Source organism: Populus trichocarpa, chromosome 1 (assembly GCF_000002775.5).
Source record: "Populus trichocarpa isolate Nisqually-1 chromosome 1, P.trichocarpa_v4.1, whole genome shotgun sequence".
Lineage (NCBI taxonomy): Eukaryota > Viridiplantae > Streptophyta > Magnoliopsida > Malpighiales > Salicaceae > Populus > Populus trichocarpa.
Genome location: NC_037285.2, coordinates 30,824,899 through 30,849,535, shown reverse-complemented (window position 1 = coordinate 30,849,535; position 24,637 = coordinate 30,824,899). Strand labels below are relative to the sequence as shown.

General features: G+C 32.3%; 1 protein-coding gene across 1 annotated transcript; it reads right to left on the bottom strand.

Moving 5' to 3' along the window:
• Positions 1 to 2,302: 2,302 nt before the first annotated feature.
• On the bottom strand, positions 2,303 to 3,607 carry LOC18095180 (uncharacterized). The gene is made up of 2 exons (XM_052445295.1): positions 2,935 to 3,607; positions 2,303 to 2,826 (listed from the first exon to the last, which is right to left on the bottom strand). The coding sequence occupies exons 1-2, from the start codon at positions 3,605 to 3,607 to the stop codon at positions 2,303 to 2,305; spliced, it is 1,197 nt and encodes a 398-aa protein (XP_052301255.1).
• Positions 3,608 to 24,637: the final 21,030 nt, after the last annotated feature.

Sequence of the window (24,637 nt, the reverse complement as noted above, 5' to 3'; positions counted from 1 at the left end):
CAAGAATTTAGAACCAAATTGAAGAAAGATATTGAAGACCATAACATACTTGGAAAATAATTATGTTTAGGGATTTAATTGAACTTTTGATGGGCATAATTGATAATTGAGGGATTAATCGAAAAAAATTAAGTTTTAAAGTTAATTTAGTCAAAATTAAAAGAATTAATTAAGCCAAAAGACTTAATTGGACTTTTAATATGTTTAATTGACCTAATTAAGAACTTAATTGAAGGGTAAATAAGTTTGGAAGCCTAGTTCAGGTCAAATTGCAAGAATTAAAAGTTCTAGGGATCAACTTTGAATTTTAATAAGTTAATTGGCTAATTTGAGGGCTTAATTGCAAAACAAAAAGTTTGGAGGTCAATTAGGGGCTTAATTAAAAAAAATTCAAAACCAAGGATCAAAGTGAAAAAAACATTGAACCTTAAGGAGTGAAGTCAATTTGACTAGGAACTTAATTAATTAAAAGTTTTAAAGTCAATAAATGACCCATTTAAAGGATTTTGAGACCTAGCACTATTTTGTAAAGGTGCCTAAATCCAAGGACTCTAATTGAAGTATTGAGGATGTAATTAAAAGGATCTTAGAATTTAAAAAGCAATTGAGGGGTTTCGATGACAAATTTGATAATAACAAGGACTGGAATTGAATTGAAAAACATTAAAACCATGATTATTAAGGATTACTCAAATGGTGTCATTTTGAATAGGGTCTAAAAAAGATGAACAATTCATCGTTCAAGCATTGTAAATCATCTTCTACCAAAACAAAAAAAAAACCGAAAAGGTCTTGTTCACTTGATGACTTCCAGAACTTTCCAGATTCCATGTTCTCTGTCTCACACAAATCAAACCAAAAATAACCCAAACCCTTAGTTTTGATTAGCCTCTATAAGATCATATGGTTTACTCTATTTACATTGTTAAAAATCCACAAAAACATTATCTCATTCATGTTTCTTTGAAACCATTTGAATAAACCACCTTTCAGGTTCTCCCATGCCCTCAACACCTTATCAATCTAAATCAAAGCTACCTAGATTGATGGTTAATATTACCTCATACATGATCCAACAGCTCAACTTGATTTTTGTTGTCCCCAAGCCATTTTGAAAACTATTGAAACAACCAAACCAAACTGGTTTTAAAAACTGTCATCGAAAACCAGCATGATCAGAACTTTTTCAGCTATCAAAACATCCAGATGCATTCCTCACCAAAATCAAAGGGTTGAAGATGATTCTCAAAGATCAAGAGAAGAAATCCCCCCTGCTCACACTCTCTAGAACCATATTCTTCATCTATAAATAATCTCTTAAAGGTCATCAAAACGGGGGAGAAAATGAGAAAGAGTGGGGGAGATGTATTTTCTAAGACAAACATCTATCAAGCAAAAATACCTTTCTTTTTCTTTAATATCCTCACGTTTAAAATAGTCAAGATTCAAGTAATTGTTGCATCAAAGTAGTTTCTTCCATCATTTTAAAGTTATGATCCTTTCAAAACCCCATTGTTATAGCACATGGTGGTATGCCCATGGGCGGAGCTAGGATTATTTGTTAGGGGTGGCCAAAAATAATATAACAATATATAATATTTGTTTTAATTTATTATACATGAGTTGTAAAAAAACCCTGCATTATTTAGTTTTATTCAAATAACTTATTACAAACATATAATGACCTTTGTATAAGGTAAAAGGTTTGGAGCAATACCGAATTCAGTCAAAGCAATGAAGTTAATTCCATCTTCATGATGTATCATGTATTCATCACTTTAATGTTGTTGGTCTTTATACCTATCAAATATAAACATACAAAGTATAGAAGAAACATTAGCTAAAGCGAAGCATTATTTATGTTTGATAAACTTTCAAATAAAGTAAAAAATAATAAAGAATGATTCTTACATATTTATTTTAATTGTGCTCGTCGTTCTTTTATAGAATAGAAATCATCGATTATCATATCAATTGTGAATCTTTCAGCAATTTCTTTTTCTATGTAGACAATCAAATAATTTGCAAGAAAATCATCCTCCATCCGATTACGAAGTCTTGTTTTAACAATCTTCATCGCTGAGAAAGCTTGTTCAGTAGTTGCTGTCGAAACAGGAAGAGTCAAAATAAGCCGAATCAACCTGTCAACTAGTGGATAAATTGTTGATTTTCCTGTTTCAACCAGTCCTTGACATAAATCAGCAATCGATGACATGCTCTTTAACTTTGGATGATTGGGTACATCAAGCTCATAATGCTGCAACTGAAGTCTCAAATGAATTTTTTCTTGGTCAGAAAAATCTTAAGGATAGAACTTGTCAACAAGTAAGCATATATCTTCAACATTGAATAATTTATAGCTATTTCTAGGATCTAAAGTTGTGCTCAACTTAAGAAGCTCGATTGCCTGCTCATTGAATCTATTATTTAGCTCTTGCAATTGTTGATCAATGATAGCTATAAATATATCAACTCGGTAGTGATGTTCAACTGTTACTGATTTTTGTTTACGGCGAGATCGTCCCACGCTAGAAAAACAAGCATCCATATCAGGAACTTCAATGTCTTGATGCTTACAAAATGATGTCACTTCTTCTAAAAGAGTTTTCCAACCATCATCTCTTAACTTCTGAATTAAAGTCTTTGTGGTAGTCACTAAATGCATAGCATTTAAAATGTCTTGAGATTTTTGTTGCAGAGCTTGGCAAAGCATATCAGTAATTCCCATAACATCCTTCATTATATGTAAGATGAATGCAAAATCAAATGACATTAGCAACTTAAATGAAAAAGCCGCATCACCACATTGAGAATAAGTAGATCCATCTAAAGCAATGTTTTCAAGAACCAAGCAAGTTGCCCCATACATTTTTATCAAACTGCAAATTGATTTGAAGTGCGAACTCCATCTGCTATCTCCAGGTCGTTGCAAACCACCTACTTGATTAACTCCTTTACCCGTTTCAATCTCACTAATATCAACTAAATGTTCAATTGTAGCTGCTTGAAAAGCCCGTAATTCATCATTACGCTTACAAGAAGCACTAACAATGTTAATAATAAAAATCAAATTCTGAAAGAAAGTGTGAACATCAGATATTTCTCTAGCTGCAGCAATAAGAGCCAATTGTAATTGATGAGCTAAGCAATGTACATAATATGCATAAGGGCAATCATTAATGAATAAAGCTTGCAAATCATTCCACTCTCCACGCATATTACTGGCACCATCATACCCTTGACCCCTAATATTTTGAACATCCAGATTATGATGAGATAAAACAAAGGAAATCTCTTCCTTAAGAGTTGCAGCAGTTGTATCTTTGACATGAACTATATCCAAAAATCGTTCTTGAATAAATCCACTTCTATCAACAAACCTAATAACAAAGGCCATTTGCTCTCTTCTAGATTCATCTCGAGCTTCATCAACAATTAAACAAAATCTTGCATCATCAATCTCATGACGAATTGAAGACTGAACATTTCTAGCAAAGACATGCATAATTTCTTTTTGAATTTGATGTGAGGTGTATTTAGCATTTTGTGGAGCATTACCCAAAACAAGAGCACCTATTTGTTCATTGTATGATGCTAAAAGTTCCATCATTTCAAGAAAATTACCTCGGTTTTTTGATTCTGGACGTTCATCATCCCCTCTAAAAGCACATGCTTGAAATGTGAGCCAACGAACAATATCTATTGAAGCTTTAATACGCAATCGATTATTCTGAATTTCTTGAGTAGTTTGCCTCTTAACTACCTTCTCAATATGACATGACTGGTTTTTCAAATTTTCCAAGCACCTGGTAGCAAATCTATGAGCTGAATTTGGACCTTTTTTCCATATGAGTCAAAAAAGCACATCGTTCCCCATCATTAACTTTCTTCCAACAATTAAATCCTTTAACAGTAAATGTGTCTGATCCTGGCTTTTCAGATGGTTTACTTGGAAATAAATAGCAAGGGAAACAAAATGCAGTATTTTTCTCTGAATATTCAAGCCACGGATAACTTTTGAACCAATGAGACTGAAATCGACGACGATGTTTATTACCAGTTAGCGGATATTCAGACATCAAAGGTTGATATGGCCCCAAATTAATGTATGCCCTTCGAATTTCATCTTGTTGATTAACCGGGTATTCCCAAATTTGAGGACGATTGCTTGGATCTCTAATTAAATGAGCAATATCGATTCTAGTAAGAGGCTACTCACTAATCAGCGCAGGTTCTTTGTAAACTGAAGCACATAAAGGTTGCTCAACCATAACTTCAACATTACTTGAAGTTGGTTCACTAGGTTGTGAGTTGTCAATATTTTTCCTTTTTTTTCAAAAAAGGAATCAATTCTTTTTATTTTGTTCATGGTTCAACCTAAAATCAAAACATATATAGTGAGAAAAAATTGATAATTTTGGTGGCTCTGCTAAAAACAAAACATAAAAAAAAATCCATGCATAATCAAAACAAACTAATAAAATATATCTAATCAATTAGAAAAAAAAATCACTATAACAAGAATTCAAAAAACAATTGTTAGAACTAGCAAATTTGAAAAAAAAAAGCAAAAATTATAAAATTATAAAAAAATCTTATTAAATTCTTAATAAACATCTCAAAACAAAATAAAAATATATTTTAAATTTGAGTTATCGATATCTAATTACGTACCTTGTTTTGTTTACTGAGAAATAAATCAAACAATACTCTACTTCAATCTTTCCACACAAAAATTATGTTTAGGATCTTTATTCTTGTTTTTGTTTTGATAGGCTGCGTTGGAATTGCAATAATTTATATTAGGGTTGTACTTTGTAGCCTATAGGGAAAGAAAAGACAAGAAACACATTGATCACTTTGTAGCCTATTACTTTCCACGTAGGTATTTTTTTTTATCACAATCCATTAATTAATTACACAAAATTGGTGGGCTGTAGGGCCATTCTTTTCAGCCTTTTGTTCTCATCACCCGGCAGATATCCACAGCCTTAGTTCCTATTAATTCACACTTCTGTTTTACCCCTAAAAAAAAAAAAAAAATTTTTGCAGGGGCCCGGGCCCCTGCTTGCCTCCCCTTCACTCCGCCCCAATGCCTCTCCTGTAAGCTTTTGCCCAAATAAAAATGGGATATTGATTTGACTTTGAGACTATGAAATCATCTTTATGGTTTAAATTACAAATATTTAGTGGTTGATTGACAAATATTATGAAGAATTTTTTGTGTTTTAAAATTTCTAAATGTGAAAGCTAGAGGTGTAAATAGGATGTTGATTAGACATTGAGATTATAAAACCATCTTTATGCTTTAGTGTTCATTTGAAGTTTTTTTTTGTACTGGAATTTCAGTAAATTTTATTTTTAAAAAAATTAATTTTTTTATATTTTTAAATTATTTTGATATATTGGTGTTAAAAATAATTTTTTTTAAAAAAAAATTATTTTAATATATTTTCAAGCAAAAAAAAATAAAATACATTAAAAAATAACATTCAACCACACTCTTAAACATGTACTAAAATTACAAGTAAATGTTAGTGAAAATTTGTGGTGTTTTAAAAGTTCTGGATGTAAAGCTATTGTAGTCCATATTAATCATTGATTTATTGCTTCGATGCATGAATAATTTGCTTTCTCAAAATGTAAATGTCTTAGAAGAGCTTTGTCTTCAGTAATGATTTGAAACCTAGATCTAGTTTGGTGTATTCATGTTTTGATAGCAAATAAGATCTAGAGTTTGTGTTGAAAATCATATTTTAGTTTATATGACCAGACGAGTCTTTGTTTAAGTTTTTTTTGTAACCATTTCAAATTTATAGTGTTTGGGCCATGAATTTGCACTCATTATTATCATTATCTGACTTGATTGTTAGTTTTTAAGTTCTCTGATCACGTTCATGCTAATTCTTTGTTATCTGGAAAATTTTTCCCAGAATATTTATCACAATCAGGATGTTATAATCTTCTCAGAATACTTGAAGCAATTTGTTTTGATTTCCTTGTTGTCATTTGAAAATGATTTGAAACATGCCATACCTAATTCAACATAGGTTCAAGCTTTCTGTTATGGATGGATTTGTTATAAATCAAGCTTCAAGGTCTCATTGTTTTCTATCTATATTAAACATGACAGCCTCTCTTGTTCTTTGTTATGGAAAGTTCAACAATATTTGGTTTAATCCTCACAGTGTTAGATTTCAGTTTTCAATTTTTATTTAGGGAATAAACTTACAAATCCGTGGGAGGTGATAAAATGTCTGATGAACTTATTCCCATGAAGAATGTTTATATCGATTGCCTGGTTTACTTGGAGAAAGACATGTTTGAAATAATGCATGCAGCATGCTCCTTCATTTCATAGAGATTCCCAGCAAGATCAATGTTTCAGACCTGCCATAGACGTTTTTTAATTGGATGCACGATGAACTTTCTTCCATGACGAGTGCTTGTATGATTTAGGTTTCGATTTCATATGTTATTGGAATATAATCCTAATTTGGCACGGCGTGTGTCCGGTGTCTTGGAAAAAAGTGGATTCTGGGTTTTGTAGTGAAGAACGCTGGGCAAGTTCTTCAAGTCTGTCCTTTTGATCTTCCAAAAACAAAGGGGGCTTTTAGTTATTTTTATGAATCGGGCCTATTTCGTTTTAAAATGGAAATCTGAGTGATATTAAAGGTTGGGTCTTTAATTTGGTTTGGGTTTTTGAAAGATAATTATGGGCTCGTGAATGCCTTACAAGAGCAGCTTGGGTTTTAGCATGGCTTTTGGGCCGGTCTAAGAATCTTAATCCATGTGACTGGCCTGAACCATTCAAGGTCTAAGACTATATTTACCGTTAAAGAAAAAAAGTTTTTTTTTTAGATTTTAAAGGATGTTTGGCAAATACATTTTTATAGTGATTTTTCAGCTATTGTTTTCTTAGCTGATGGCATATTTAGCAAATACATCCTAACACATTTTTTCATTGCCATATGTTTTATGTTTTAAATTGCATATTGCTAAGTTTCTTCAAAGAAATCATGTTCTTATTTAAAAAAAAAAAAACTACAAAAATAACATGAAAGAAAAAAAGAAAAAAAAAACCAAAAATATATTGCATGATTTAACATTTCTTGAAAAATACTAAAAACAATTTTAAAAAATAGTCTTCTTGCATACATCATGGACTTAATAATAAGTTTATTAAGCATATTGGGGACTTGGTCTAAATTTAAAAAAAATACCAAAAGCAAATTTGTTTACGTTTAATATTTTTAGATTTACAAACTTATATATAAGATGTATTTTCAATAGTAAAACAGACAAATATAGCACATAATAAATGATTACCTCTCTCTCTCTCTCTCTCTCTCTCTCTCTCTCTCTCACTTTTAATATTTGGAAATCACGAACTTGTACGTGAAATATATTCCTAGTATTACAAGAAATAAATATAAAATATATAACATTTTATTTGAATTTAGAATAGCTAAACTTGACTCATAAAGTCATGGTTCACCTTACTGTGGTTAATCCACTTTAATAAATAGACAGATTAATAGTTAAAATAACACAACAAAGCCTTAATAATAATCGGACAAAATGAACAATATAGCTTATCTTAGGTATAATGTATTAAGGGTGATATTGTCTTCCATTATCTAGACTTTGTGGATCAGTTAAGGTTTCTAGAGACCAAAACACTAGGTGACAACTTCAAAATTCTAAACCATAAAAGGACGAGAATTCCTTATTCTTTCCACACCTCAAAACTCTATCCAAAAGTATGATCGCTATGACACCGCACACATGCGATAATATTATCAATCTAGTAACCCTATATTGTGATAACAATATAGCTATTGCACAAGCAAATAAAAGAAGCTCTCGTCAATCATCCAAAAATACACTTAAACAATTTCATTTGATTAAAGAATCATAGAAATAAAAAATGTAAAGATAGAGCAAGTACCATTGAAGAAAACCTTATAGATCTTTATTGTCCCAATAAAAACATTATCGTCAAGTACTATGATATGATATTTAATAAATAAGTGATTGGTTTTAGTGCAAGAAACTCATGCATGTGGTCAATTAGTTGGTTACACATGACATTAACTTTGTTAATTTAAATATTTTTTTTAATAAAGGTTTTATTTATTTTTAATATTTATCAAATATTTAATTAATTAATTTAGAATGAAAACAAAGTCATTGAGATAAAAAAAATGTTTTGCAAAAAATTATAAAGTTTTTATAATTACAATATTTTTATTGTATCAAATCATTATTCCTAAATGTTTATAATCAATGTTCTATTAAGACTATATATTAATTAGAGTTTTTAAGACTGATACATATTCTATTATTTCTTTTATTAAAGGAAGTAGTTATTCTCATAAAATGGAGTATAAGTGATACCTAGAACTAATATATAAGTGTTTGTCAGATAATATGTACACTAAACTGACCCACGTGAGAATTCCATTTAGAGAGATCACATGTGTCTATGAAAAGGCTTACGTGATGGTTGTGCAAGTGATTTTTAGACTTGAGATAACTAAGTAACCTTATATAGAAAATGTTATGTTTTGATCCTAGTACATATTTTCTTAATCAAGGATAATAAATATGAAGATATTGGGCACAACATGAACTATATGAAAGTACTTGAGTAATCAAGAGAAGATTTATCACCTTATGTGAATTAGAGAAAATATTTTTTATGTTATCAAATAGTTTTGATTATATATTCTTGAGTAAAGAGGAATGAGATTTGAAAGAAAAATTTCATTTAAAAAATTAATAATTATAGTGTTGAGAACAAACATGATTAAACTCGGAATAGACACCCTTCATGTTATAATATCTAAATCAGAACATTATTGATGAAGGGATAATAATTACACTGAGAAACTAGTCACTGAAAGGTTAAGTCAAACCAATTATTATTTTTCTAATATTTAAGCAATCATGACAATTTACTAGAAATTGTATTTGATCTTCAAGTATAAATCAATCAATTATTAAATTGATAATAAATTAATTTATTTAATTATATTTTATTTATGATTGTGATTTATATTTGAACCAACTTATTAAAGAACCTAATGGGTCACACATTTAAGAGCTATTAGTTAGAAATTAAAATGGAATGATTAATCAAGTATGACTTGATTGTAAATTAATAAGTTTTAGAAATTGAGAACTATGATGTAATTTACACAGGGAATTACAATTTTAGACCTTGAAAAATCAAATATGGACTTGATTAAATAAATTTATAAAATTATCTTGAAATAATATATGTGATATTATTCAGGCGACAAATTGATATTTTACTATTTATAGGGTTTTCAGGTTTTTCTATAAATAAAATGTTATGCCTCTTATTTTTTATATTGTGCAACGGTACAGAACACCTGAAAAATATAAAACAAAAGAAAACTATCACTCAAAAGTATATCAATCCCTCTTTTTAAAAAAGATTTAGAAGATTTTTCATTGGTGGTTTGTATATATTATCGTTAAAGACCGATCACTTGGATGACTTGTTGTTTGTGATAACTCAGTATTGAAACAATTATTCGAAGCTAAAAAAATATCTAATCTTGAGGAAATTTTCATATAAACCCTAAACAATACTAGATTGTTTAACGGGATCTTGAGATTCTAAAAAAAAAAAAAAAATTAGTATTTCTATTGTGCGTATATATTCCGAGAAACTAAAAAATAGGATCCACCCATTACGCTTCCACATAGGTCAACATTTTGAGGGGTTTGACCTGCATAGCCCGTTTAGTTTCTGGGTTGCCATTGTGCCTCCCCTTTGGGCAATATTTCTAACTCGGCTAGGTTCCAATCGGAACATTAAATGCATGCGTGTTCTTAAGACAAGTGACATGCATCAAATAATGTTGAAGGTTCCATATGAGAAGAAAGCTTGGTCATGGAGGTTTTGTGACATCGTCACCTTGTAATCGCAGACCAAAAGATAAAGCATGTTTGGCAGAACTTACACCCCACTTTTAGAGTTCAGCTATAGTCGGACAAATTAACGATACTATTAGAGCTTGCTGTGCACTGCATTCTAGTGTTGACGCACCTTTGTCACATACAGTCAATGATGCACGCTGAAAGATGCAGGGTTCATCGATCGATCAGATTAGGTTCGTGGAAGATGATGTCAATATTTCAAGGGATACCCACAAGAGGATCACGTTCTTAGGCGAGTTCGTCCATATATATCGAGAAGGAAAAAGAGCATTTCTAAGATAAGATGATATATTTTTAGGTAGAGGAAATTTCCCGAAACTTCAATTCAGGTTTGCTGAACAATCTTGTCTTTTTTTTTCCCATGCTATAGATGCAAACGTCCCGCACTCGGCAAAAAAAAAAATAGGTGCCTATACCAATATTGTATCAATTTCAAACTTAAGGATCACCCTTAAAAGGAGTGTGATCTTAATCCTCCATTGACAATTGCTAGCTCGTTTTTAAAAAGAGAACTTAATTGCATGGTCCTCACTTTCATCGAACCATCCCTTTTCATGTTCACCTACTCAACTCAATCACCATAAATAGAATCTTCCGAGGTCACTCTACATCACATATTCACACCATGTAGAATGGATCTAGTTCAGTCTGGTCCGAGCAACGTCTCAATTGGGTTCCGATATTTTCATATAGATACACTTCGAGGTATGAGTTAATGTGTTTGAACCGGTTTTGTATTTGATAAAGCTTTCAGCAATACTTTGACAATGTTTTTAAGAAGCTTTTTTATCGTATCAAAAGGATTAAAGAAATACCCGGAAAAAAAACAGCAATTAACTTCAACAAAAAATACTTCAGTATAGCAACTGCATGAACAATCTAACTCTCTGTTATTGTCTGATCACATGATATTATTATTAACAAGCTAAAAATAAGAATATACATGAACTAATTGTCAAAGAACCATCTCAACCCTCAAAGAACCGTTTCAACCTAAAAGCTTAAATTATTAAGTGAGGTTCCAGGCTTGAAACTTGCACAGGCTCACATTACTTTTTGCTTAATTTTTATCAAATAAATGGGGATGGTAAGATTCGAACTCGTGACCGCTTGATCATCAAAGTTCCGATACCATGTCAAAGAACCATTTCAACTCAAAAACTTAAGTTATTAGGTGAGGTCCCAGGATATGATTTGTATTATTCTCTAACACTTCTCAACCCGAAAGCTTTAAGCTGTTAGGTGAGGTCTCAGGATATGATTTATATTATTCTCTAACACACCCCCTCAAGTGAAAGCCCTTTGGGCTTGAAACTTGCACATGCCCACATTACCTTGTGCTTAATTTTTATCAAATAAATGGGGATGGTGAGATTCGAACTCGTGACCGCTTGGTCATTAAGGCTCTGATACCATGTCAAAGAATCATCTCAACCCAATAGCTTAAGCTGTTAGGTGAAGTCTTAGAATATGATTTATATTATTCTCTAACACTAATTGTATCCGAATAAGCTGATCAACTAGTTTAGATCGGGATGCATGTCCATATACACGTACATTCGTTTCAAAACATCACAGGATATGATTATACTTGGACAGCGCCATAACTGGATAAAGATGGACACCTTCCTCCTTTTTTCAAGCAGTCTTCTTCAAGAGAAAAGGTGTGAGGTGTGAGGTGTGAGGTGTGAGGTGTGAGGCTCGTTGTATCAGAGATTATGACCTCCCTTCTATTATTCTCATGAAGGTGCATGCCCCCATCTCTTCTCACATTTGGAATTTAACTACATCAGTGATGCACGTGCTTCGGAGCGTAAAGAGGAAGGCTGTTGTCGATATGTCAAGAAGAGTATCATGGGTTTGGGACCCATACAAGACCATGCTTTATACCCTTTGATCTCTACATTATTATGCTAGAATAATATGAAACACATTACAGCGAAACATTCAAACCTTGATCTCTCTTTATCGGGCCAAAAAGAGATGCATATACTGTAGCAATAAATGGGATTAATTTTCCTTTTCATCTTTTGTATAGTTGAAGGACATTGTAACAGATGAAAATCCGATATTAATAGATGAAAAGAGTGATTATTGGCAACAATTTCTACATATATTTTATTCAAGCCTCCAAAATTGAGTGTTTATTTTGTGTGTGCATGGATATATATACACCAGCTGATAGACAGATGTGCAAGTACGTGTGTGTCTGCGTATACACCTAGTTATTTCTGATTTATTTATTTTTTACGAAAATAAGATTGAATCAATGCAGATACTGTAGCTATTTTTCTTTTTTCAAATAACCACTCCAGCGGCACATTTAATAAAAGACGTCGGTCTGTCAATTAGGTCGTTTTCAGATTGACCCATACATGGAAATAGTTCCCTTACCTGCAGCTAAAAAGGCACGGACATATAATATAAATTAAGCGAGCGGCGATGCAAAACTATTTCTATTAGAATGTTATAAATTCATGCCAGATTCACGTTATATTTTTTTTTTAATTACTGTGAATATCCATACCAGTTTACAGAATTATTTCTATTAGAATGTTAAAAATTCATGTCAGATTCATGTTATACTTTTTTTTTATTACAACTATGAGTATTCAAACCAGTTTACGCGTATTTCAACTAATCTTCCGAGACCCTGAAATTAACAACTAGATAAGCTTCTAGTAGTTCTAAGATTTATGACACTCGAACTGATAATCTTTAAAAACTAAATTCAGAATCTGACTAATTAAGTTTCACCCCTTAAAATTCTTGGCATTATACTTTGCAAGCTCGGAGTGGGTGGTCTGTGCAAGACCACGCCTGTGATAAAGTATATATACTGAATTCTAAAATGTTGGCCGATCTTTTTTCAACATAAACCAAAGTCCTCGAATAAAGATTAACTACTTATATTATGCACTGAAAAGATGAAAAAAAAACCCATAAAGCTCAAGGGATGCTTTGTCTATGAGCAACAACAGTTCTGGCTACTGCTCACTGCCCTTTTTTATAAATTGGAAATGGCCCACTGGACCAATGCAGTTCAGTAAGTAAATGCAATACCCCACTTGAAATAGATTGATCGAACAATGAAATAACGGTGGCAGTATTGAAAAGCAGGGACAATGCTTGGGTGAATTTTAACTATCTGGCTTAAAGATATTCTTGCATGAATGATGGGACTCATAGGGACAAGAATTCCAAGTTGATCAAGAACATAAATACTTGAGAGCGTTTAGAACCCAGCAATATATCTGAGGAATCAGCCACATGAGATGCCAACACACTTACAAAACACAATCCTATCATAGAGATTTTGTGATGGAAGATGTATCAATGTGGGTTTTGAAACAATATCATATAAAAACAAGCCAAGAGCACATGTCATTGCATGGTGTTTTTAGCTCTAGCGAGGAAAAGTGAATGATGATCACATATTAAACTTTGCATATATTTATTTATTACTCGACAAAACAATATTGTAACGACAGTATATAGAAGCTATCTCAAAAGTGTTGACTAAGATCTGTTCTTTAATGTAACAACACCAGACTTGCATATGCGTGGGACCATCACCAAGGCCTCCCCCCTTCTCAAACTTAAATCTTGCAATCTATATTTCCTCGCCGTATATACAAGATGCTCAAATGGACATTCCTAATCAGAAGAGTCCTGGTAGCTATTATTTAAATTGTTTGTCCTCAGTTCACGACTACGCCGTTAAGAGTTGGGATCTCGATTACTCAAATAGAGTGGGATGGGAATTTGAAGATTTGGAGAGGACAGGTTTGCTGATAACCTTTAGCTCATTTGCCCCTCGTTGAAAAAACAAAAGATTTTACTCTTTCTTTTTCCCTTAACAGCCTCACTAAACCGAGTACAAAGACTTGGCCCAATCTCCTCCCACTTAGCTTGCTAAATTAAAGCTCTGAGCTATTCCTGGACTGCACTGGTCATAAAACTCGATCCCAACTTGCGGGAAAGCATCTTCTATACCATACTCTGATGATGGTTGAGTTTGAACAGAAAGGTAGACAAATGACACAACAATCTTTCAATATTCAAGGAGCTTGAATGTGACATGGTGGCATTCCAGATTAAAAGCTTGTGACATGAGTTTATACAGGGACAAGAGGTGCGGGGCAAAGTTGTTAAAGTTACGAGTTAACTCGTAAAATCATATACGAGTCAACATATACTTATCATGTAAAATAATATAAAAATCAAAAAATCAAAATGAAATTGTATAAAACTATGCAAAGTCGGGTAAAATTACGATTTTACTACTGATCTTATGATTTTGCAATAATTTTAGATTTTTAATTTTTATCTTTTTCATTACATACCTTTGTGTTTACTCATTAACACATGAGCCCTCACAAGTGCTTGTATTCATGGATTTTTTCTACAATCAATAATAAAAGGATGAAGGAAGCAACCCTTTATATAACAAATAAAAAAGTATCTATTATAGGGCAAAGCTTTGAAGATACTTATTTAATAGGGATATTTTTATGGACAAAAATAACGGACCATACTCTAAAATCTGACTTACCATGTGTTTATGCCTATATACCATAGTACTTTAAATAAGTTTACAACATTATGATTTCTCTATAGAAAATCTCATAACTTGTCTAAGATAGATCTAAGAAGGAACCAGACTTCAAGATGATAAAAAAAACAAAAAAAACAAGGTCTTACTTTGAATTGTTTGATTCATTCATTTTGGTCCATACAGAGCCTACAATTTCTTATTAATTCACTTGTTGAGATTTATGGTGTGTAACAAACAATATCTGAAACTTATAAAAATATAACAATATCTAAAAGTGATGCATTATTCATCAAGGCAAAGACATCAAATAAGCTAAAACACTATAGATAGTTATGCATTTGAAAGGAGCATTGGAACTAGTGTCAGCTAATAAGAGAGCATAGTTGTGAAGAGATAGTTGTTTTCAATGTTTTTTCTTGGACGTAAAGTCTTACCAACCACTTCCACTTTCAACTCAAAGGAAAGAGGGAATAAAGAAGGAGAACTTCTAAATGAAAGGGGAAGCACTACAGTAATGCAGTTACGAGACAATTACCATAAAAGATCGCGAGGAAGTTTTTCTTGGGTCTTGTACAGTAGGATTTTATCATGAAAGAACAACTGCACCACATCTTTATTGATGGAATTTCTTATTGTTTGTATTAACCATGTATGAAAATAAAATTAATTATGATTTTATAATCCTTTTTTACAATCTAAGTTTATATTGTAATTTTCATGTCGTGTTAAAAATTTATTTTTGATAACCTTGGTTCATGGTTATGAGTTATGACATGAGAAGTAATTTGTGTTGTTGTTATTCAATTACTCACAATATCTCTCTTTTTCTTTTTCATTATGAAAGTTGCTATTGAAACAGAAAACAATTTACACACACAAAAACAATGCTTAACAAGGTATAATTTTAGTAAATTATAGTTAAACTTAATTTGATATAGCAGGGAGAAAAGAGATCTAGGGAGTTGGAGGGACAAGGAAAGCTCATAGAAACTTCCTTATATAAAGTAGATGTTTCCTACTACAATTAAACGTACGAGTAGATTTCAATTTTGTTTTCTTTACATGGTATCAGAGCTAGGTTCAATACCCTAGTCTTTCTATTCATTTTTTCTTTTTTTTTTTTTGCTACTCCTGCCGATCATCATAGAGGAACAACAACCTTTAAACAATAATCCATATTTCCTGCATCATTTAGATCATCCAGGTATGGTGCTCATCTCAAATTCTCTTAACAATAATTAATTACTCGACATGGTGTAGGGCCATGATGATTTCTTTGAATGCCAAATCCAAGCAGGGTTTTATATATGGAACCATTTTCATGCCATCTAAAACAAATAAGCCAGATGAATATGCTTCGTGGAAAAAATGCAATGATATGATTCTTTCTTGGATCCTTAATTCACTTACACAAGACATTGTAAATAGTGTCATTTTTCTAGCCACATCATAAGAAGTATGGGAAGACCTTAGGATCATTTTTCACACGGCAATGTTCCTCATATTTTTCAGATTGAACAAGATATTACTTGTTTTACTCAAGATCATATGATTGTTGCGGCTTACTATTTAAAACTAAAAAAAATATGAGATAAATTGGGATCCTATAATAATACCATATGTTCTTGTAGAAAAGATCACAATAGACATCGGTTGATGCAGTTTCTAATAGGACTTAATGACTCATACAATGCCATTCAAGGTTAAATTCTGATGATGAACCCATTACTTGACGTTGTTAAAGCCTATGCCTTTGTTGTACAAGAACAAAAGCAAAGTAGCCTAGGCAGCATTTGTAAAGTAGCAGATAATTTTGTCATGGTTGTTCACAAGACAGAATCAGTGGCCCTGGTTGCTAGACATGGACAAGATGCTTCTTCTCATTTCATCTCTACTAACAGTAAACCATTGCATTGTTCCTATTGTGATCATAATCATCATGTGCGAGAAACTTGTTGGAAACTAAATGGCTATCCTCCAGAATATCCTAAACATTTATCTAATAATAGGCATCACTCTCATTCTTCCCCAAACAGTGCTCAATCCAAATGCAATAATGGCCCTTAGGTTTCTACCAACAACGTTAAGAAGGGTCAGCTAATACATAAGGTATCTTCAGTTATAACTGGACTTTCAGACTTACAAATTCAGCAAATAATTTACATCATATAGGGGGAAAACACAGTACAACCAAACAATACTATGGCCAATCCAAAAGTTAACATTGTCGCCACCTCTGCAGGTTTGTAGCCAATGACATCTATGCTATGTTAGAAGATTATTGATAGTGGTGCAACATACCACATTATTTCCTCCCTAAATTTACTTGTTAACAATAGCAACGATGGTGCTTTGTCATCAATCATTATACCAAGTGGAGAACAGGTTTCCATTGCTTCCATTGGCTATTTGCCTTTAAGTTATACTATTGTTACAACCAATATGCTTAGAGTACCATCTTTTAAGGTGGACTTAATATCTGTCAGCAGACTTACCAAAGATCTGAATTGCTTAGTAACGTTTTCTTTTATTGGTGTTTTTTACAAGACTTGGTGATGAAATGATGATTGGTTTGGGTAAACAATAAGATGCTCTTTATTATTTGGTTGCTTTAACATCAAACCAACAACGACATTCATCAGTAGTTGCAGCCACTTCTTTATGTTCATCCAGCCCTCAGGTTTCCTATTCTATAGCTTTATAGCATTTTCATCTTGGGTATTTGTCCTTTTCTAGATTAGGATTTATAGCAAAACATCTATTACATTTTCCTTTTCAATCTAATAATACTTATGGTGTTTTTTCATTTGCAAAGCAACATCAACTATCATTTTCTTTTAGTTTGATTTTGTCTATTAGACCTTTTGAATTAATTCATTTTTGATATTCAAGGCCTTTATAAAGTTGCATCCTTTTCTGGTTCAAATTTTTTTTTTACTATAGTGAATGATTACTCTCGGTTTATATGGATATTCTTTATAAATCACAAAAATGAAACACAAAATTTAATCGTTATTTTTTTTTCATTTATCCAAACATAATTCCATGTTTCTATAGCCAATATTAAGGTCGATAACGGAGGAGAATTCTCCTTTATATATGATTTTTAAAAAACACAAAGGGACCATTTATCAACATTTTTGTGTTTATACTCCCCTAATAAAATGGGGTTATAGAGCGCAAACATTATCATATTCTTAAGTCTACACGAGCCCTTCATTTTCAAGTCCATCTTCTTTTACATTTCTGGACAGATTATGTTTCTACAGTTGTTCACTTAATTAATCGTTTGCCCATGCCACTTTTTGGCAACAAAACTCCTTTCGAATGCTTTTACAACAAACCACCCCCATACCATCATCTTTGAGTTTTTAGGTGTCTTGCATATGCTACCAATGTGTATGCTACTCATAAATTTGTTCCTCATGCTGAACATTGTGTTTTTCTCAGTTATCCTACTAGTCAGAAAGCTTACAAGCTTGATGACCTTCATTCTCATAAAATATTCACTAGTCGTGCTGTTGTTTTCTAAGAAAACAAATTTCCTTATAAGTCCAGTCACTCCGCCTCCACAAACTATAATGATGTATTACCCTATATTGTCACAACTTTCTTAACCAAAACATTTACAGAACCTCTAGACCAATATTTTGAACATCCAAATTCAATTCTTGATGCTCCTTCACCATCACCTTTGCGTTGTTCACGATGCTACTATCACCTTCCAACTGTCTTGCGTGATTATATCTGCAACTAAATTACATCTCCTAACCATTTTTCATCTTTATCATCCAGATCTTACAAAGGTACATATTTTCACTTGGAAATTTTGTTTCTTATCATAGTTACTCACCGCAGCATTATTCATTCACCGTTGTTATCCATCAAGATGTTGAGCAAACATCTCATGCTGAAGCAGCTTGTCATTCCTATTGGCAAAAGGCAATACAATCTTAATTGGATATTTTGAAGGCCAACAACACTTGGTCCCTCACCTCTCTTCCACATGGTAAGCAACCAATTAGTTGTCATTGGGTCTATAAGGTAAAACAACACTCTGATGGAACAATTGAGCGTTATAAAGCTCGTTTGGTAGCAAAACGCTACACTCAATTAGATGGTATTGATTATCATGACATTTTTTCTCCTACTACTAAAATGACTATTATTTGTTATTTACTAGTTTTAACAGCTGCCCAAGATTGGTCCTTTCATCTGCTTGGTGTTCACAATGCTTTTCTTCATGGTGATCTCCATGAGGAAATTTATATGTCCTCACCTTGTGGTTTTCGCCAACAAGGGGAGAACTTAGTGTATCGTCTTCACAAATCATTGTATGATTTGAAGCAAGCCTCACGATAATGGTTTGCCAAATTCTCTACAGCTATTCAAGCACTACCACAATCTTTAGATTTACCGACGGAATTTTCCGTCAGTATTTGCACTACCATTCCGTTGGTAATTAATTTACCAACAAAATAACCGACGGAAATGCTCTATCGATGAATCTTTCGTCGGTAATTTTTTGTCCGTCGATAAGTCTGTTGGTAATAAAAAAATATTATTACTGATGGATTTACTGACAAAAAAAGCAAGCAAAAAAAAATTACTCGCTTCATTCCGTCAGTAATTCCCTCGGAAAAATAATGTATGTAATTCCGTCGGTAATTATTTAAAAATATTTTAAAAAATATATTTTACAAAACTATAAAATAATTAAATTAATATTAATCAACACTCTATAATACTCAAAATGCTTGGAAAAAAGAAGAAGAAAATCAACTCAAAAAAATTTGCAACAAATAAATAACACGAAAAAATAAATTCAACTAAAAAAATTCATATGAAAAAAATTTAAAAATCCTATAAATAAATCAACTAAAAATTGATCTCATATGAAAAAAAAAATCCTACAACAACATTCATACAATTATTAAGAACAAAAACAATTAAAAATAAAATAAAAAACAAATATAGTGAAAAAAACACGAAAAAAGAAGAATTTTTTTTTACCTTAATGTAGTTGCAAGTGAAGCTAGGAAGAGAAAAAAAAATCATAAAGTATACTAATTAAAAAAAAACTAAGAAGAAAAAATAAGAAAGGAGAAGAAGACATACCTGAGCATGGAGGAGAAGAGAAGGAGGTGAGGTGAGGAGAGGAGAAAAAGAAGAAGAAGACATATCTGAGCATAGAGGAGAAGTGAAGGAGTTGAGGACAGAAGAGAAGAAGAAGAAGAAGAAAGGAGACGAGTCTGTTGTGAAATTAGTGATTCTAGGCTTTTTATTAAGGCGTTTTACCGACGGTTTTACTGACGGATAATTAAATATTAATATTTTTAATCATTCCGTCGGTGATTCCGTATATAATATTTAATTTAAATTTTGAATTTAATCAAAAAATTTCAGAAATCGTCAAATATCACCGACGACTTTTCAATCCGTCGGTGATTCCGTCTGTAATATTTAATTTAAATTTTTAATTTAAGCTAATTTTTTTAGAAAACCGCCAAATAACACTGACGGCTTTTCAATCCATCGGTGATTTTGTCTGTAAAAAACAATAATTAACAGTGCAATTAGGAAGTGAATAGTTCCAGAGCTCTCTATAAAATACCGACGGAAGTTTCCGTCGGTGATTCTCTTTGTAATTGACATGATGAATAGTGTTCACAGTTTACCAATGATTTTACCGATGAAATTTAGTCTGTCGATAATTCCGTTGGTAAAAATGGCACGTCATCATTTTTTTTCTTTGTTTAAATTTTTTTCCACTATTATTCCCTCGGTAAATACCGAGGGAATATTTTTGTCGGTAAAATCCGTCGGCAATTTATCAACGAAAATATTCCCTCGGTATTTTCGTTTGTATTTATCGATTTTCTGGTAGTGAAGCAACTGGTTTTGTTCAAGCCAATGCGGACTACTCATTATTCACATGTCGCAAGGCCCAACCTTTTGAAGGACTGTGGTATTCTAGGTGTCAAGCTGGTAAATTTTCCAATAAAGCAGACTTGAAGCTCTCAGAATCAGGTGATCTGCTTAAAAATCCTTCCCAATATAGATGATTGGTTGGTCATCTAATTTACTTAACTATTACCCATCCAAACGTTACCTATTCGGTTCATATATTAAGCAAATTCATGCATGCACCACGTAAACCACACATGGAAGTTGTTTTGCGTGTGATGCATTACTTGAAAAGCATACCAGGACAAGGTTTATTTTTTCCTACTCAGAATAATTTGTCTTTGAGAGCTTTTTCTGACTCAGATTGGGGTGGATGTCCAACATCATGAAGATCCACTACAGACTATTATATCTTCTTAGGTTCTGCCCTTATTTCTTAGCGGATAAAAAGGTAGAAAATTGTGTCTCTCTCTTCAGCAAAAGCCGAATACAGAGCCATGACAGGTACATGCTATGAATTATCTTGGTTACACTCGTTGCTATTGGACTTGTGAATATTGCATCCGAAGCAAACATTGTTGTATTGTGATAACACAACAGCTTTACACATAGTTGTCAATCCTGTTTTTCATAACAAAACTAGATATATAGAAATGAACTGTCATTTTATTCATGATAAGATACAAGAATACAATATGTTTATTCAGCAAATGATCATTTCACGGATATTTTTACAAAGCAAATAGAAAAGGAAGCATTCTCAATCAACCATGACGTGCAAGTTGGGCGATCTTAACATCCACTCTTCAACTTAGGGAGTGTTAAGAAATATATAGTCATTCAAAAAAAAAATTATTTTATTTAATTTTCAAATAATTGCTTTTAGTTTCCTTTTACACTTGGACTGCTTAGACTAAAATAGCATAACTATAGCAACTCCCCCTCGTATTAGATAGATGTTTCCTAGTGCAATTAAACATATGAACAGATTTCAATTTTGTTTTCTTTACATGATGCACGCCTTTGTCTTTTCCTTCATACAACATCGTGCTTATAAAATTACTTTTCTGTGAGTTTCTAATTGATAGAAAAATTAAATATTTCGAAGCAACGCGAGGGTTGCTACCTAATATCTTGTGAAAAATAAAGCATGAGTTTTCAGCTATTCTGTTGTCGTCATGGACTCAGCATGCATCCTTCCCTTGTCATTGTTACCGGAGAATTCCATATATATATATATATACACCTTAATATTTGGACGAGTATACATGAATGATTTGGGGATGTACAGTAATGAATTCAAAGCTACATGTATTGCTGATACAGCACCTATTATTCTAAATACAAGCACATTTTCATCTATGTGATGCCATGTTTGTTCATGTATAGTCAATCAAAACCTAGTAAGTTGGGCATCTCCCAATCCGGAAGCTAGTCAAAAATCGAGCCCCACAAAACAAAAGCTAATTCAACGATAAATTACATTGCATTGTATAATATTAATTAATGAATTAGAAAATGATACTAAATGATGTACTACTTTTCTGTGGTTAAATTTATATCTTCCCACCTCCATAGATGTTTTGGTGGGCACTAGAGACTAGCTACTTTCACCCTATCACCATGAACAAATGGAAGTGGAAAGCACCTTTTTGAGTCGTAAGTATCGAGTCAAATGGTTTCAAGCCAAGGAGAGGTGGGGCTGGAGAGAAAAAAGAGGGTGTAGTGGGATTTTTTTATGAAAAGATTAACATCTAGGTTTGACGTTTAGGATCGCATCCTATTGCAAAAGTGGGTTTGAATTTTGAAAAACATTACCCTAGTCCATTGACAAATGTAGATGGTGGCCTATCCTCGATCCCCATGAACAATAATTTAGCCGTTTTTTCTTTAAAACTACTTTGGTTCTTAACCTACTTTTTTGTTTTTCTATTCACATCAAGACCACAAAAGAACAGACAAGAGTAGACTAATAATAGAAATGAGGCGGAACATGCAACTATAACAATGGCCAATGTTCAAAGTATGGTCTAAGGAAACTATGAGCATGGTACCATGATCTCCACCCTCGTAGGCGGACAAGTTAATGGTATTTCATATAGGAATTCCTACATCATGATAAGCTTTTTCTGTCTTGGCAAATTAGATTCTACGTAAGATTGGACAGCCATTCTTATAGCTGGTGCAAAAACCGAGCACTGCATAGAAAAAAATGAGCCAAGCTCTGAATTTGTTACTATTACCGATTCGAGTATCACAAATTTCAGAATCATTAAAAATTTATTTAATTATTAATTTTAAAATACTGAAAAATTATTTAAAGTATATATAAACTCGCTCGGATATCTACTTTAAAAAAAAAAAATTAAGAAGAGGCAATCCCTTCAGTCTTTTCTTTTCTTTTCTTTTTGATCCTTGCAGATGAGCTACTGGACTCCTAGTGGAGGATTTTCTGAACTGTAAGCAACCTCAAAGAAAGAAATAAAGGTGATAAACGCGTCTCTTTGGGCCCTCCAAAGCGGCAACCTTTAGCATGTTCACATGGCTAATTGTCTCATCCTGTGAATTAAGTGTTGAATTTTCTAATTGAGCACAGCACCACTGTAACAATCCAACCTTCTTGATCCCAATGCGCGCGCGTGTGTACAAAGAATGAGGTTAAAAATATAGATTTTTGACCCCGTTTACTTCAAGGTCTGGATTTCGAGTTTTGACAGACTTGTTCGGATCAAATTTTTTTAAAATTAAAATGATATCGTTTTAGTAAAAAAAAAATCAACAGGTTGCAATCGGGTTTTTGACCAGGTCGCCGAGTCAATCCGCCAGGTTACACCAGGTTTTTTCTTTTTCTATTTTTTCTTCAACATGTATCGGTTTCAGTCTCAGGTCAACCTGCTGGTCTGGATTTCAAAACTATGGTTAAAAATATTTAAGCCTGGAGGAATAATCTATACTGATTATATGTACCGGCAGTCATTCACTATACTTTTTTCTTATTCTAATTCTTTTTTATATGCAGTAAATAGCTTCATGTATTGGATCCAAATATTACCAGGTTATTGCTAGCACTATCACTGTGATTGATAACAAAAAAAAATTGGAATGTAAAAAATTAATATCCAGACTATGAAAGAATATTTATATTATTATTAAACTTGATGTAATAGTTCAAACTTGAAAAATCTTGATAAAAATCTTTATTTTGCTCGAGTTTTAAATTAAATTGTGTGAGAATTATTTCGACATGACTTTCTCGACTGGATAGATCTAAGAAAATCAAAAGAAAAAAAATAAATCAAATTGATTTTAGTCAACCTAAATTTGCCATCCGGATTATTAACTGGTTGAATTATTTTTTAAAATTTTATTATATAATAATAAATATAAAAATTAATTAATAATGAACTTAATAATAAAATTCAATAAAAAATTAACATTAAATAATAGAATTAAAAGGAAAAAAACAAATCTTGCGTTTGGAAACGTGGTGCACCCATGTTTCCAAAAAAATTAAATTTTATTTATTTAAAATTAATTTTTTATATGTTTTGGATCATTTTAATATATTAATTTTAAAAATAATTTTTTTAATCATCTCTCTCGTCATTATTTTGAGTGTGGAGCCCTATGAGCCCCGTACGAAAAAATGAGTAACCAAACGGAAAAAAGGCAGTGCTTGACGTTTCACCCAGAACACTAATGATCTGATGAAATTATTTATCTTGCACTTTTAAAAAAAATAAATATTTACGATAATGTGTAGAACCAATTTGCTTACAATTATAAAAATAAATATTTACGATAATTGATTCGAGAAATATCATGTGAATTAGAAAAAAAAACTAAAAGAACGTAGCAAAATCAACTGAGTTTGTGATTTATTTAACCAAAACTTGGTAAGTGCTCAGCTTGAATGCTGCATTTATTCGGCGCCTTTGTATTCTGGACTCTGGAGTGAAGATATTTACAAGGCAAAAAGGGATTTATAATGTCGCCACACGTGCAGATAATCACACGCAAAGCCTGTCTTAATGAACTGTCAATGAGCATCCAATTAACGGTCAAAGGAAGTCTCGAATTATGTTTACGGATTGCTTTGGCAAAGGGCGCCCCTCGTCCATCCTCCATGGCCTTCCACGTGTATAGCGGCCTCCCCCTGGCATGGTTCGTGTCTTCATGATTTCCTGCCTTGCAGGC

Excerpts from the sequence above, each read along its gene's own strand:
- LOC18095180 (XM_052445295.1), bottom strand. The coding sequence starts at position 3,607 with ATGGAACTTTTAGCATCATACAATGAACAAATAGGTGCTCTTGTTTTG. Across the intron at positions 2,827-2,934 it reads AGGAGTTAATCAAGTAGGTG|ATGGATCTACTTATTCTCAA; the intron begins GTTTGCAACGAC and ends ACATTGCTTTAG.